The sequence below is a fragment of the Aphelocoma coerulescens genome, chromosome 1A (genome assembly GCF_041296385.1).
Source record: "Aphelocoma coerulescens isolate FSJ_1873_10779 chromosome 1A, UR_Acoe_1.0, whole genome shotgun sequence".
In the NCBI taxonomy this organism is placed as follows: Eukaryota; Metazoa; Chordata; class Aves; order Passeriformes; family Corvidae; genus Aphelocoma; species Aphelocoma coerulescens.
In genome coordinates, this window is record NC_091014.1 from 33,848,754 (window position 1) to 33,863,037 (window position 14,284).

General features: G+C 34.8%; 1 protein-coding gene across 3 annotated transcripts in view; it reads left to right on the top strand.

Annotated features, from left to right (window-relative positions):
• USP15 (ubiquitin specific peptidase 15) overlaps nt 1-11,126 on the top strand; it is a 62,958-nt gene extending 51,832 nt beyond the window's left edge. For 2 of the 3 annotated variants that reach the window (XM_068998193.1, XM_068998202.1), the window contains 13 exons: nt 334-492; nt 1,151-1,375; nt 2,980-3,063; nt 3,154-3,248; nt 3,424-3,612; nt 4,411-4,526; nt 4,655-4,930; nt 5,236-5,306; nt 5,673-5,788; nt 7,652-7,801; nt 8,183-8,286; nt 8,846-8,934; nt 9,238-11,126. In XM_068998193.1, coding sequence (XP_068854294.1) covers nt 334-492; nt 1,151-1,375; nt 2,980-3,063; nt 3,154-3,248; nt 3,424-3,612; nt 4,411-4,526; nt 4,655-4,930; nt 5,236-5,306; nt 5,673-5,788; nt 7,652-7,801; nt 8,183-8,286; nt 8,846-8,934; nt 9,238-9,423 — 1,860 coding nt within the window. In that variant the 3' untranslated portion in view covers nt 9,424-11,126. Of the gene's footprint in view, nt 1-333; nt 493-1,150; nt 1,376-2,979; nt 3,064-3,153; nt 3,249-3,423; nt 3,613-4,410; nt 4,527-4,654; nt 4,931-5,235; nt 5,307-5,656; nt 5,789-7,651; nt 7,802-8,182; nt 8,287-8,845; nt 8,935-9,237 lie in introns of those variants that run through there. The other variant, XM_068998210.1, reaches the window with a different exon arrangement.
• Nucleotides 11,127-14,284: the final 3,158 nt, after the last annotated feature.

Genomic DNA, 14,284 nt, shown 5'->3' on the forward strand with positions numbered 1-14,284 from the left:
GTCAGTAGGGAAATTACATTGAACGTACATTGTCAGTTTCAGTTTTGTACTTCTAAATATACAAAACTTAGAGAAATACGCAAAAAGAATTTGAAGTACCACTCATCAGTATGCAGTCCATTCATTAAAACACTTGGATGTATATTTCAGTAAGTGTCACCTTTCCTTGTGCTTTGGTCTTTGAGAATTAATTTTTACTTCCTGTCTCCATTGAAAAGCTTACCTTTTATAATTGTAAGTTTTACCTTTTTGATGTGCTGATGTAGCATCTCAGAATTATCTACTCTTTCTAACAATTAAGGTACCAGAAGTATTTGCATTTATTTTTTTTAGACACAAGTGGGACGATTTGCGCCACAGTTTTCTGGTTATCAGCAACAAGATTGTCAAGAGCTACTGGCTTTTCTCTTGGATGGTTTGCATGAGGATTTGAATAGAATTAGGAAAAAGCCTTACATTCAGTTAAAGGATGCGGATGGGAGACCAGACAAGGTAGGGGTTTTGGAGCTGATGATTTTAGTCAAAGCTGTATGTTGTAAGATACTTCTACGTGATTATGCATTGGAAGGTTGGGAAACTGATTATGTGGGGCTTTTTCTGGAAGACATTTCAGAAAATAGGACAAGACCTTAAAATTGAGATCTTGAGAACCTGTGTAAATTTCTGTTTTATTTTTGAGATGAGTGGCAATGGGAGGATGTTAAGGCCCTTTTAAGACTTCATTAGGACCTTCTTGTCCAATTCAGTGCTGAGTTCAGTTGGAAAAACAATTCTCATTCTGTCGTTCTTTCATATCTGGAGTTACGCAGCATTGTGTCTCTCTCCAGTACTCCTACTTTAGGGAAACTCTTCTTTTGTTATGAGTTAATGCAGATGGAATTTGTAGGGTATCTGCTTTTGTCTTTCCCCAAGCTACTTGAAAAGTCACTCTCAGACTATGTAATACCGCTGACAGAATCTCTATCCTAGGAAAAGCATACATCTTTTAACCTGCAAACCTGACAGTAGTAACATTCCTTACAGGTCCTTTGGAGTGACATGTCTGTGTTTAGGTGGTTACTGAGAATGTTCTATCAAGGACTTTTACTAATAATTCTCACTATTCATTTCCTACTACTTTGTCATAACCCAGATCATGCTTTATTTACAGGTGGTTGCTGAAGAAGCCTGGGAAAACCATTTAAAGAGAAATGATTCCATCATTGTAGATATATTTCATGGCCTTTTTAAATCTACCCTAGTTTGTCCTGAATGTGCTAAGATATCTGTAACCTTTGATCCCTTTTGTTACTTGACACTTCCATTACCCATGAAAAAAGAACGCACTTTGGAAGTTTATTTAGTTAGAATGGATCCACTTGCAAAGCCTATGCAGGTAAGTGGCTTAATTTATGTACAAGCACCGTGATTTATGAGGCATTAACAATGAACCCAAGTTCCTTTACACAGTGCAAATTGATAAGCAAATCCAGATGGCTGTAGTTTTCTGGTGTGTATTCTGAAGTCTCACTTAGGAAAGTGGGGAAGACTATGCATACCTGGAGGAAGACTGTACATACCTTGTAGAGTTTCAAGAAAGAATTGGTAATTTCTGTATGGTTGTGTTAATAAGTCTTCCTAATCTTTAAAATGTATGCTGACATAATTTTTTGAGTGCTGCTATAATGAATTTTTATGGTTATAAAAAATACTTACACACTTAATCCATAAGACTTAATTTCCTGGTTTCTTAATCACAAAAGGCAAATATTTGTAGTAAGTGGTGCAAAAAAATGCCATGACTAAATATATTAGGTAGTTCTGAATTCTTCTGTGCTCTCACCTAATAGTCAAAAGAAAAAATTTCAGATGAGATTTCTTTGTGAAGAGTATCTCTTTTGCTATTTTTTAGGAAGGGGATGATACTAAACACTTTAGAATGTCTTAAAAAAATGTGCATAAGGTTATCATAACCAAGTAATGATTAAATGGTTCTAGCTGTACCTTAGAGGGTAAGTGAGGATAAGTGAAGTAAATACGACACAAGCAGTTATGCAGGCATCAGAAAGGCTCTAACACCTGAAATCAATACCATAAGAAGGAAAGTGGGAGAAAAGAGTGTTCTCAAAGGCAGTGTCAGTTGTGGAATTCAAAGGTGAAGGGACATGTGTTAACTAATGAGAGATGAACATGCTAGAAAATACATTGTGAAAATAGAGGACACATAGTAGTTGCACAGGGGACACAAAGTAGTTGAAAACTACTGAAGTAGTTGAACATGATTCATGATGTTGTGATGTTTATGCTGGAATTAATAGTTTGGTAAGAGTACAGGTTCAGTAGAGTTTTTGTGAGTCTAAATGATTATAAAACTTAAGGATATAGCATGCTGTACAAAGGTATAATGCATTATTTCTAATTAATCCTGTCTTTATTATGGAAATAACAGGTAAGAGTTCTGTGTGGAGTTTTATTACAAACTGCAGATGCACTGCACTAAGGGAAGCCACAGAGAGGTTTTCTTTGACTTTAATATTCAGGTTCTCTCTCTGCATGTGAAATGAGAATCTATTGCCTGCCATTGGTTTTTTTTCCTAGGAATACTTTATAAACAACTTGTGTTGTATTCCAAATTTAATAATCTTTTCAATAGCATGCATACTATTTAAATGCTTAAATAAGTAGGTACTGTTGAAATGCAAAATCTTAAGTAATTTTTACAGTTAGTCGTCTTATGGAGAAAGTAAAGTAACATTAAAACAAGCATTGTATAAACTAATAAATGGAATATTCAGTGTGTGTGTGTGTATTTGTAAAGTGCAGATAACTACTACAGTTTAAGCAGCTTTTGGAATTGTGTTAGTTGATTTACATACTTTACACCTTAAGTTTCAAAAACATGAAAGAAATATGTGAAATTTGCTGAACATGTGTTGTTTGGGTTTTTTCCTCATGTATATTTGTTCTCTTAAGAAATTAAAACTGTATTTTACTTTTTAGTACAAAGTAGTTGTTCCCAAAATTGGAAATATACTGGATCTTTGCACAGCATTGTCGGCTTTGTCTGGTGTTGCTGCAGATAAGGTAAGAGTGATCTGTTATATAAAGCACAACAATGAACATTTTAATGTGTATTAGCCTGATTTAACGATGTGTACTCCATTATCTTTTCAGATGATTGTTACTGATATATACAATCACAGGTTCCACAGGATATTTGGCATGGATGAAAATCTAAGTAGTATTATGGAACGTGATGACATTTATGTGTAAGTGTAGATAACGTGCTTCATGTCTCTTTGCAATTTGTTTAGTTATTTGCAAAAGATTAAAACCTAGACACCAGATAAAGATGAAACTGAGGGGGAATATTTTTTTATTTTTCCCCTTTGTAGCATTTTCCATGACCATTGTTCTTTGTATTTTTGATTGTTTTTCTTCTAGATTTGAAATTGCTATCAATAGAACAGAAGATACAGAACAAGTCATAATTCCTGTTTGTTTAAGGGAAAAGTGCAGGCACACTAGCTACAGCCATAGTGGTTCTTTACTATTTGGTCAACCTTTTCTCATAGCAGTGCCTAGAAACAATACTGAAGATAAACTGTATAACCTGCTGCTGCTAAGAATGTGGTAAGTTTATCGTTTAAAGAAAAATGAGTTTTTTAAGAATAATGCTAATAGTTGGAATCAGTAGGCACTTACTTTCACGTGCATTTCTAACAAACTGATTAGATTTGAGTACTTTTATTTGCTTTCTGTTAAATATAAGATACAAAATTTTAGCCATTATTGTGGATTTTAATTTGATTTTTTTGTTAGCATGACCTCATCCAAAAAGTATTTGAGAAGATGGTAGAGAGTCAGTCTGTATTGTTAAATAATTCTCTTGTATGCTTAGCTGTTTATTAGGTCTTGGTAAAGTGGAAATGTTTTCCAGTTATTCTGCTATGGTTATACCTCCTGTGTCTACTGTTCAAGCTTATATATGAATTTATGTTGCAAAAGTAAATGGTAGACACTTTCTGAAACTGGACTAGAATTAGTGTCATTATAGAGAAGAAATTAGAATTACATAACCTCCAATTTAAGCTTATGCTGCTTTTTCTGTTGATGTAACTTTCTCTGTAATATCGTTAGCAAACAGTTAAAGAAATTATTTCTGGACAAACAGAGACTGAGACCAAGAATCAAGTTGTCTTGGGCCCAGCACCTGCCAAAAACGTACAGTTGCATATGAGCAGGTTTTCCTATGTGCTTGTAACAGTAGATATGTTTGGCAATAAAACTGATAATTCAGAGTAAATCAGGAGTGCAGAAATACAGCACACTAGCAAGGAGTTGCGGTAACAATTTAATTACCAGTTTGAACAATGTAAATTATTTAACAATCTGTTGTTTGTAACTGTTGCTTTCACTTGTTATATTTAGCCGATACGTAAAAACATGTACTGAGAGTGAAGACACTGAAGGTTCTCTGCATTGCTGTAAAGACCATGGTATCAATGGTAATGGCCCAAATGGAATACATGAAGAAGGATCTCCAAGTAAGACTGGAATATCTAAACTTGTTTAGTATTTGGTGTTGAATTTGAAGTGCAAGTTAAGTCTCTAGTGTCTTTCCGTTATTGTCATTCTGTCTCATTTCTTCGTCTTTATTCTTTGATTGCTTTAGGTGAAATGGAGACAGACGAGCAAGATGATGAATCCAGCCAGGATCAGGAACTTCCCTCAGAGAATGAAAACAGCCAGTCAGAAGACTCAGTTGGAGGTGACAATGACTCTGAAAATGGATTATGTACTGAGGATACTTGCAAAGGTCAACCACTCACGGGACACAAAAAGCGATTGTTTACATTCCAGTTCAATAATTTAGGCAATACTGACATAAACTACATCAAAGATGATACCAGGCATATTAGATTTGATGATAGGCAACCTAGGCTTGATGGTAAGTCATGGGGAACAGATTGGGCAACATTTGGTTCTGATACTCTTTTCTGACTCCCATGTTTAATTTTCTTTGTGTGCTGTTTGATATATATTTTTTTAAATGGTAAATTCTGTATAAATAATTAATTTTTTATTGCAATTGACTTTTGGAAATGCAGAATTTTTATGTGCTTCAAATATTGTATTAAATTCATTATAGCATTGTTTAATTTATTTTGAAGAGTGTTTGCCCAAAGTTAATACAGTTTCATGTAAAGTAAGAAGTAATATTAAGAGAAAACTTTTTTTTTTTTTAAATCTTAGAAAGATCTTTCCTTGCTTTGGATTGGGATCCTGAATTGAAGAAGAGATATTTTGATGATAGTGCAGCAGAGGTAAGCTGTTTATGTTGCCCCCTTTTCCAGCACAAATAAAAATTAAACGTAAAAAATGCAACTTAATTAGTGTGACATAAGAGATTGTAAATCTTCAAAAGAAGAAGTAAATATATCTCTTTTTCACGTTATTTTTAGTAATATGTTGTCATAAATAAACTTCATATATACATCCAGGTATTTAGCAAATCTGAGGCTTATGAACTGGAAAGTAAATCTGAAGCTGTGGAAACTTTTTGCTTGAATGGTGTCTGATCAGTTTTTCCATATATAGGAGCTTTGTAGTTACTGTTTATAGTAAGACGACATCACTAAAATGAGTTTTGTTTCATTTGTTCTCTTAACTCAAGAAATACTTCTCTTTAGGATTTTGAAAAACATGAAAGTGTGGAATATAAGCCTCCCAAAAAGCCTTTTGTGAAATTAAAAGATTGCATTGAGCTGTTCACAACAAAGGAAAAACTAGGTGCTGAAGACCCATGGTAAGCACAAAAAATTAAAATTATGTTCTATGGTGTATTTCTCAAAATTAATCAAAACCACACTTGAACACAGAGATACATAATTGATTTATTAATGGTATTTTGAATCTTGGTATTTCAAACATAGTTGAAAATTCTCAAAATGTTTTCTGTTTTGATCCATTACTTAACCAAAATTTTTACCATGTGCAGAAGATCGTATTGTAAGGAAGACATTTCATGCATTCACAGTTAGAAGGAAGGGTCAATACATAAGATGCTCTAGTCTGTGGACTGCGATGGACAGTGAATGAATAATACTGTGACATTGTTTACAGTAGTTTAAAAAAATACTCCTTTCTGAGATGAGAGAGGTTGGTGCATACTGTAGTTTCTTTATGCAAACACATACCTTGCCTTGCATTGATATATGAAATAGGAATATGCTTAAACAGCAGGGTTATGGGATGGGGGATGTCTGTAGTCAACAGAACTCCTCAAATTCATGTTCTAGCCATTAGGTTTTTGGCAGAAACTTTTATTCTGATTCATGATTCTTCCAAATTTATAATTTGGAATCATAGCTGAGTATTCATAATTATAGTATGTTCCCATAAGATCCTTTTTTTCCAGGAGTTTTCTAGCAGATAACAATCTTTCATTGACATCTTTAAGCTCAGAATTAAATTTGAAAAGAGAATCTGCCAATTTTTCTTCTGCAGATACCTAAAAGTTTTGGAGATCTCCAAACATTGTCAGCAGAGTTTATCCTATATTTGTGCAGGGTAGGGAGCTAACTTACAAAATCTCATTTTTTTTTCTGGGTTTGCTAGTTTATACAGCACTGGATAGACTGTTTGAGATACCATATAACTCAGGTATGGTGAAGTGCTTCCATTTTTGCAGCACATTTTAAGCAGAGTATTTAAACTGCAAAATACAACAGCAGAAGTCAAGCAGCTGCTACTGCATCTCACCAGAGGTCATTAATCACATTTTTCTTCATTTGTTAGGTTGTCACAAGTCTAATTTATGGGAGTTCATCATCCCTAGTCCAGCTCTGTTAGTATTCTACATATTCTAAGCCAACTGAATTGACACATTTTCAATTTCAGCCTGCCCTTACAGTTTTCCTAATTTCTTGTGATTATCTGATATTGCTATTTAAAGACACTTGTGCAGCCTTTTAATTAGGACTCATCTCTTTCCCGCCCCCCCCCCCCTAGATTTTTACTTGTTAGATGCCAGAGTGTAGAATATGCATAGACTACTTCACAGAAGAGTTGCTTCCATTCATTCTTACTTATCTTCCTCCCTGAGCCATAGTGGCTTCAAGATTCAAGTATGCATTGCAGGAACAGAAATTTCTAGTCACAGCCTGTTTAATACTTGCCTACTAAGAAGGCAAGTTTCTAGTAACAAGTTTTTCCAGGTTCCAGTAGTCACTGTTACCTGGTTTTGGATGGTAGATGAGATAGGGTGGGGGATGGATGAATTTGGAAACTGAAACTTGAAAGAACCACAGTTGTCTGTTACTTTTGGCTTTTTTAATGGTTAGTTTCATAACACTAAATCTTTTTTTCATAAAATACAGGAATGCTGTGTTTTAACTAAGGATACAGGGATCTGATCAAGGGATATAGGAGATGAGAATCCAGTATTTGGGGATGCTACTTCTGTGTTTAAAATTATGCTGAGCTTCATTGGGATCACATTTGCACATTTTAAACTGGAAGGGATAAATATGGCATTAGTAAGGGAGGATGAAAAGTGTGTGGTGTTTGCTCATTCAGTTCCTCCCATGTTTCTGACTTTATAGTAATGTGTTTTAACATACATATGGACTACACTTACTTAAAATTGATTTTTTTTTTTTCCTTTTAGGTATTGTCCAAACTGTAAAGAACATCAGCAAGCTACTAAGAAGTTGGACTTGTGGTCACTGCCCCCTGTACTGGTAGTTCATCTAAAGCGCTTTTCCTACAGCAGATACATGAGGGACAAGTTGGATACGTTGGTTGACTTTCCAATAAAGTAAGAAATTCAAATATTTTGATGCTAGAAGTGTAAAAGCATGACTAGGGCATGTGTTCAATACAGCAATTACATAAAATGGGTTTGTTCTCAGCTTCCATGAGAGGATCCAGTAAACTAATGACAAAATGCTTCTGGGTTAAAAGTAAAAACTTGGCAAAATAGTAATAATAGAAAAATAGGGAAGATTGCTGGTTCCTGTTCTACTTCTCACAGAGTAGAAGAGATGCTCTGGCAGAGTAGTCTGGTGTATTTTTCTAGGGAATACAAAGTAAGGGGCTCCGAGACCACCAAACTGAAGTGGTTAAAAATGCTATTATCATGACTGACTTTTGGTTGGGTTTTGTTGTTTTATGTTGTTTTGTTTTGTTTTTTTAACAGTGACTTGGACATGTCAGAGTTCCTTATTAATCCCAATGCAGGGCCTTGCCGCTACAACTTGATTGCTGTCTCCAACCACTATGGAGGAATGGGAGGAGGGCACTGTAAGTTGATTTCAAGTGTCATCATTCTAGATGTCAGCTTTCTTTCCATGTTGATTTTGACTGAAGTACTGATCACTTTGAATCAATGGTGGTTTTTAGTGGTTATGGGACAACTTTTTTTGTTACCTTGAAATGCTTTCACAAGTATTTTAACACAAAAATCTGTATGCAATGAGCTTTTGAGAGTTAAGTGTAGGTTCTTTTATACTTCTAGTTATGCATATTGTGAAAAGAGAAAACATAAGAGCTACTGTACTCTTAAAACTGGTTTTGTCTTGCTTGTCTGTATTTTTGTTCATTGTGCTTCTTGAAAGCGGAGAGGAAAAATGACTGACAGATTGTATTTTAACTGTTCTTTTCAGTAACATTGTCTTTAGAAGGGAAATGTTAGTGATTAAGCTGTCTTTGCTCAAAAAAGATAGTGTTAAAAATGTTTAACAGTGATAATGAGGTTTAGTTAGTTAAATATTAAGTGTTTGACAGTAACATACTCTAGTAACAGATTGTATTACATCTATGAAGATACAAAGTCCTGAGACATTGTACTTTTTTGTCCTAGATACTGCTTTTGCAAAAAATAAGGATGATGGAAAATGGTACTATTTTGATGACAGTAGCGTGTCCACTGCAAGTGAGGACCAGATAGTGGCAAGTATTTCTTATGTTTCCAAATTTGGGACTGTTGATGTTTTCTTGTCAGGGTGCGAAAAATGAAGAGTAAACCATGAAACTTGTGTTAAATTTGTAAGGAGTAGTTTGCGTTCTTTCAAAGGACAGTACAAACCAAAAATGTCTTGCTACAACATGCAAAAATAACTTACATAAACAGTCTGGATTTCTTTGTAATTTTACCTTGTATACTTGGAAGCAAAGAAAAAAAAAATCAGTAACCTGGATTGTAAATGTTTTGTTTGAAGCCTCCTGAACATATTGTACTACTCTCTTTTACAGTCCAAAGCAGCGTATGTGCTCTTCTACCAGAGACAGGACACAATCAGTGGAACTGGCTTTTTCCCACTTGACCGGGAAACTAAACAAGGTGCTTCAGCTGCCACAGGCATCCCACTAGAAAGTGATGAAGACAGCAATGAAAATGATAATGATATAGAAAATGAAAATTGTATGCACACTAACTGATGGGAAGAACTAGAAGCCATAAAAGAGACTCTCTTCCTGGGGATACGTATTGAAAGAGTGAAAATGCCCACCAAATTAAGAATAAAAATCTGAGATGGGGAGTTTCAGATAATAGAATGTAAATCTTTATTACATTTTAACGTGCAGTACTTGAAGTGAAACAATAAAAATTAAACAGAAATTGTCTCTAATGCATTTACAGTCTCATATTCACAAGGTATATATAGGAAATCACAAATAAACCCCTTTTAAGTTTTCTGCTGCTGTTCTGATGGATTTTATGTTTTCTTTTGTTTTGGATGTGAATTAATAACTAAAATATTAAATCTGTGGACTTCTGACATTTACTTTTCTAGTACTGCAAGAATACTACTGCCAAGTCTAGTTTCTGGATGAATATATACATGTTCCTTAGGCTGCCAACAGACTACAAGTAAAAATGTCATAAATACCTAAAGAAGTAGTTTTCTTGAAACAGCAATTTTTTGTGTCTCCCTATTTTTTTTTTTTAATTTGATCACAATAGAAGAAATAGCTTGAAAAAGGTGTTTTAACCTTTTGTGATATAGTGGAACATCCAGAATATTACGTTCATCTTACTGCTGCTGTGGAACAGGTTCTGGATTTCATGCTGCATTAACAAAAAGGTTTTCAATTAAATGTAAGTATCCATTGTTGCTTGTTGGAATCTACTCCGCAGACATAATTCCTGTTATCTTGCTTCTAAGACATGCATAATTTTAATCTGATAACAGTCCAAAATTTAAATTGTGCTGTAAGTTCTCTCTCCCCAGTTTTAGTAGTTTGACTGCTTGCAAACTACTCCGTATGAAGGTCCGAGTTAATAGTATTCTGTATCCATAGTAATGACTGTGTATCAGGCTTAGTTAAGAATTTTTTCAATATAACCTGCCTTTAAATTGTTAATTAACAAAATCACTTTAAAGGTAGGCCTGTTAATTTTCTTTGTGTGTTCCGGATGGAATTCACCATAGCCTTACAGTGTATCTGAAAAGGTAATTCATAAGAGAATTGGCATTTGCATGTTCAAGTCAGAACCTGTACAGTATATAAAGCATACAAACTCCAAGTTGGATTTCAGTTAACTATGTTCAGGGGTCCAGGATGCCAAAATAAGTGTGACTGTTTTAAACATTTTTTGATTTGCTGCTTTCCCATTGATCTAGTTGGAAGAATGTATTGTTGATTTGCATACAATACTGCCTTTGAGAGGGGCTCTTAAATGTGGGGGCACATGTCACATATCTACTACCTGGAGAATTGCTTTGTGTCCCACTGTTTAAAATTTTAAAAAGATAAAAGCAAAAAGTATGATGTTCTTCACTTGAACTAATCAAATACAATAGGTTATAAATTGTGTATTGTAAATAAAAGTTCACTCTGTGAGTGCACATTTTGGTAAATTATTTATTTATGTTAGCATTAAAAAGTTTAAAAAATTGCATTTGACCAGGATATAAATGAGATATGTTGGACATGGCTTTGCTTTATACCTTGATATTAAAACTGGTGTTTCATCCTGGTATTTTAAAGCTGCTTTGAGGTTTTGTTTTTTTTAAATGTAAACTAACCTCCTGCATGACAGAGGTTAAAATTTTGTCTGCACTTGAGTTCACTTGGGTTTACATTTGAAATGCGCATGTTTATTTATACAGATTTCAATAAAGCTATTCAAGGCCTTATGTAGTGCTCCATTTTGTTAAAAATTCTTTTCCCACAGTGTTTGTGTCATGGGTTGTCTTTGTCTGAGAGTTATATTCTCAGTTATAAACTGGTTATGTAATGACCAACATAGAACAAGATTAATAGTATTTCCAGTAGATAGTAATATAAAAGAGTTTCTCTCCTGTTATTGGCTCTGAAACATAAGGCTGCAAAAACAATGTCATAATTTTGTTTGTTTTTAAAAGTAATACTGTAACAATAATCAAATGCAAATATACTAATTGTGAGATGGCTGGGGAAATGAGGGAATATATTTAAGATTATACAAACCTATGGGTGTTGGTGGGGGGGAAATGATACAAGCTTTTGGAAGTAATCCTAGAGAAGTGATTGACTCTTTGAATAACACAGACCCCCCCCCCCCTATATTTATACTCCCATTTTTTCCACATCTTGTTAGCCTAGAACTTGTTTGGAAAAACCACACAGAACAAAGGATCTGATTTGACTTACCAGAGTACCTTAGGAGTTTGTAGATTGGAGCTAACATCTGATAACTCAAGAGTCCTAATGCACTTCATTCTCCCTTTGAAAATGTAAATACACACATACAGAATGTTATATTTGAAGGAATGTACTTACCTACTAATAATTGGATCATCCAACTAGAATTTAAAAGGGTATTGATCAAAGTAACATTTAATTAGGAAAAAAGTACATAGATGAATTCTAATTTTTTTCTTTGTTATTGTTAATTTGGCTTCCAAGTTTACAAACACACAAGTTTGTATAATCAGCTTCCCAATCAGAGATAAAAATCAGTAATATCTCTATTCAAGTGTCTCAAAGGTTTCTTGGATTTCAGTCAAGTTGTGAGTTTTATAAAACATGTATTCACATATAAGAATTTTTTCAGTGTGGACATGTTTTAAAGTACAGAAAGTACATTATTATTTACAGTGTTTATCGAAAGTTACTCTCACTCAACCCCATCATTTATATGGAGAAGAGAATCCTAACATCTGTTATGAATCATGTCAGATAAAAATCTAGTGTGCTTTTTTCATCAAAACATTTGCTGTCAGTATAAACGTATATATATATATATATATGTATCAGCATAAACTCTAAAATTACAAGATTCAGTTAATTTTGTTAATGTGACAGTCACAGAAACAAAACGGAAGCAGAGTAGAACAGAGTAGGAAGCAGAAGAGAGCTTGCAGTTCCCGCTTATTCCGTAGATTTTGTGACAGCAATATGTCATTTAAAGCCAGACTGGGAGGGAGGTAGAGGTAAAGAAACACTGCTCAGGACCTCTTGTTTTAGTTAGCTTCAGACAATGTTCTGGATGCTTTGGTGCATCATCCACCTAAATTAAAGTCCCACCTGCCTTCCTGGCACACTGAGGCGAAGTTTGCAGCTTACTTCTGAGCTGATGAAATGAGAAAAGCTGTCAGATGTTCCGCTGTCAGATATTCCACAGTCAGATGATGTGGAAACATCTGCTGCATCTACAACTACTTGCTGATGGGAAGGCCACAACCCCTTCTAGCTTTCCCAGGAAGTTAGCCCTGTATTACAGAGTGCAGTGTATTTTTTTAAGATATTTGAAATCTTTAGAGGGAAGTAAGTATGGCAGGCCAAGAAATTAATTGGCAAACCCATTAGTTTTCATTAAAAATTATGCTGCTTTCTTTGATGTCAGAGTTGTAGTTGTAGGGTACGGTTTTTCATTGTTCTAAGCACTAGTTACTTTGACAAAGAAAATCACTATAAATGTAGTGAAACAATAGGAAAACTCTATCTGATAGAATAAGCATATTCTTAGTCTGCAGGCAAATTGCTGTCTTCAGATTTTTTTAGTTCTTTTTCCCAGGGGGGTAAACATTGTGAAAACAGTTCCACTTCTCTAGTTCCAAGATTGCATGCTTTACTGGCATAATGTGTTCCTGAGGCAAGGAGATTTTCAAAAGAAATTGCACCTTGGAATAACATGGAAAGCCGGAATAGTCCAAATGTGAGAAATTTATTTAAGGAATGAACTCAGTTACTCTATGCCAGGTAGCATTAACAGTCATCCTGGGCCAAATTATGCAAAAGTTAATACAGGATTCCATTGATAAAGAATTAACGTCAGTCCGTATGGTTTAATGAAAAGTAAATGTTATTACTTGTTAGGGCAGTAATTGAAAAAGACAGTTGATAAAGATGATAACATAGGTGCACCTAAATTATTTCACTACTTGGCATTTGTCACCTTAAGTATCACAATACTGTCATCAAAACATGAACATTATGCAGTATCATCCAATAGAACGTTTAGGAAACAACTAATAGCCTCAAAAAAAATTCCATTAGGAAGTCATTGTGGAATAGAGATGTTATTGAAGAAGTTGGTGGTACTTGGTCTTAAATTAATGTTTTTATTCAGTGTGCAGAATATTCTGATCTTACCTACAGAACATGGAAAGGAGTAAATACCCCATAATCCTCTGTAGCCCCAGTGGACAAGCAATTCAGCACAGAAACAGTGGCACAAGAACTAGTCCTTGGATACATAAACAGAATTGAGAAGTTGGATTAATCTTTCTGGATCTCCAGTAAGGAGCCTGTGAAAATACACTGTTTGAGTTACTACCTTTTAAAAGTTCGGATTGTAACCTGGGACAAAGTATAGAAAAAAGTTACAACTCCAGAGTAAATGCATTTGTACTAACAGATGGGGAGAAGAATTGCTTTCTCAGACTACTGAGAAGTGCCTCAAGTTGCATGCGACACCTTATGAGGGAGGACTTTATGCAGAGTCTTGCAGTGTATGGAAATATTCGAAGAACTAATAGTTCAAAACTAGAAGAGGACAATCTGAAAACAGAGGTAAGTGTGGGAGTCTTTTATGCAATTACTTTTTTTAGAAAGGAGAAGGAAGATACCAGCAAAACAACCAGCAGAGGCAAGTGGTGTGTTGTTCTATTAACTGGGCTAGATACCTTCCCTGGGCTACAGAGGGAGGCAGCTGAGAGGTGCAAGGGCCCTTCCCCTGCTGGCATGGAGACTTAGTCTTGAGTCATCTGAGTCACCTGCCTCAGCTTTGAGATCCTTGAATCCATAAACATCCTGTTTTCAGAGGAATGTTCCTGCCTCTTTAGACCTAATTGTACCCATTAAAAATCAC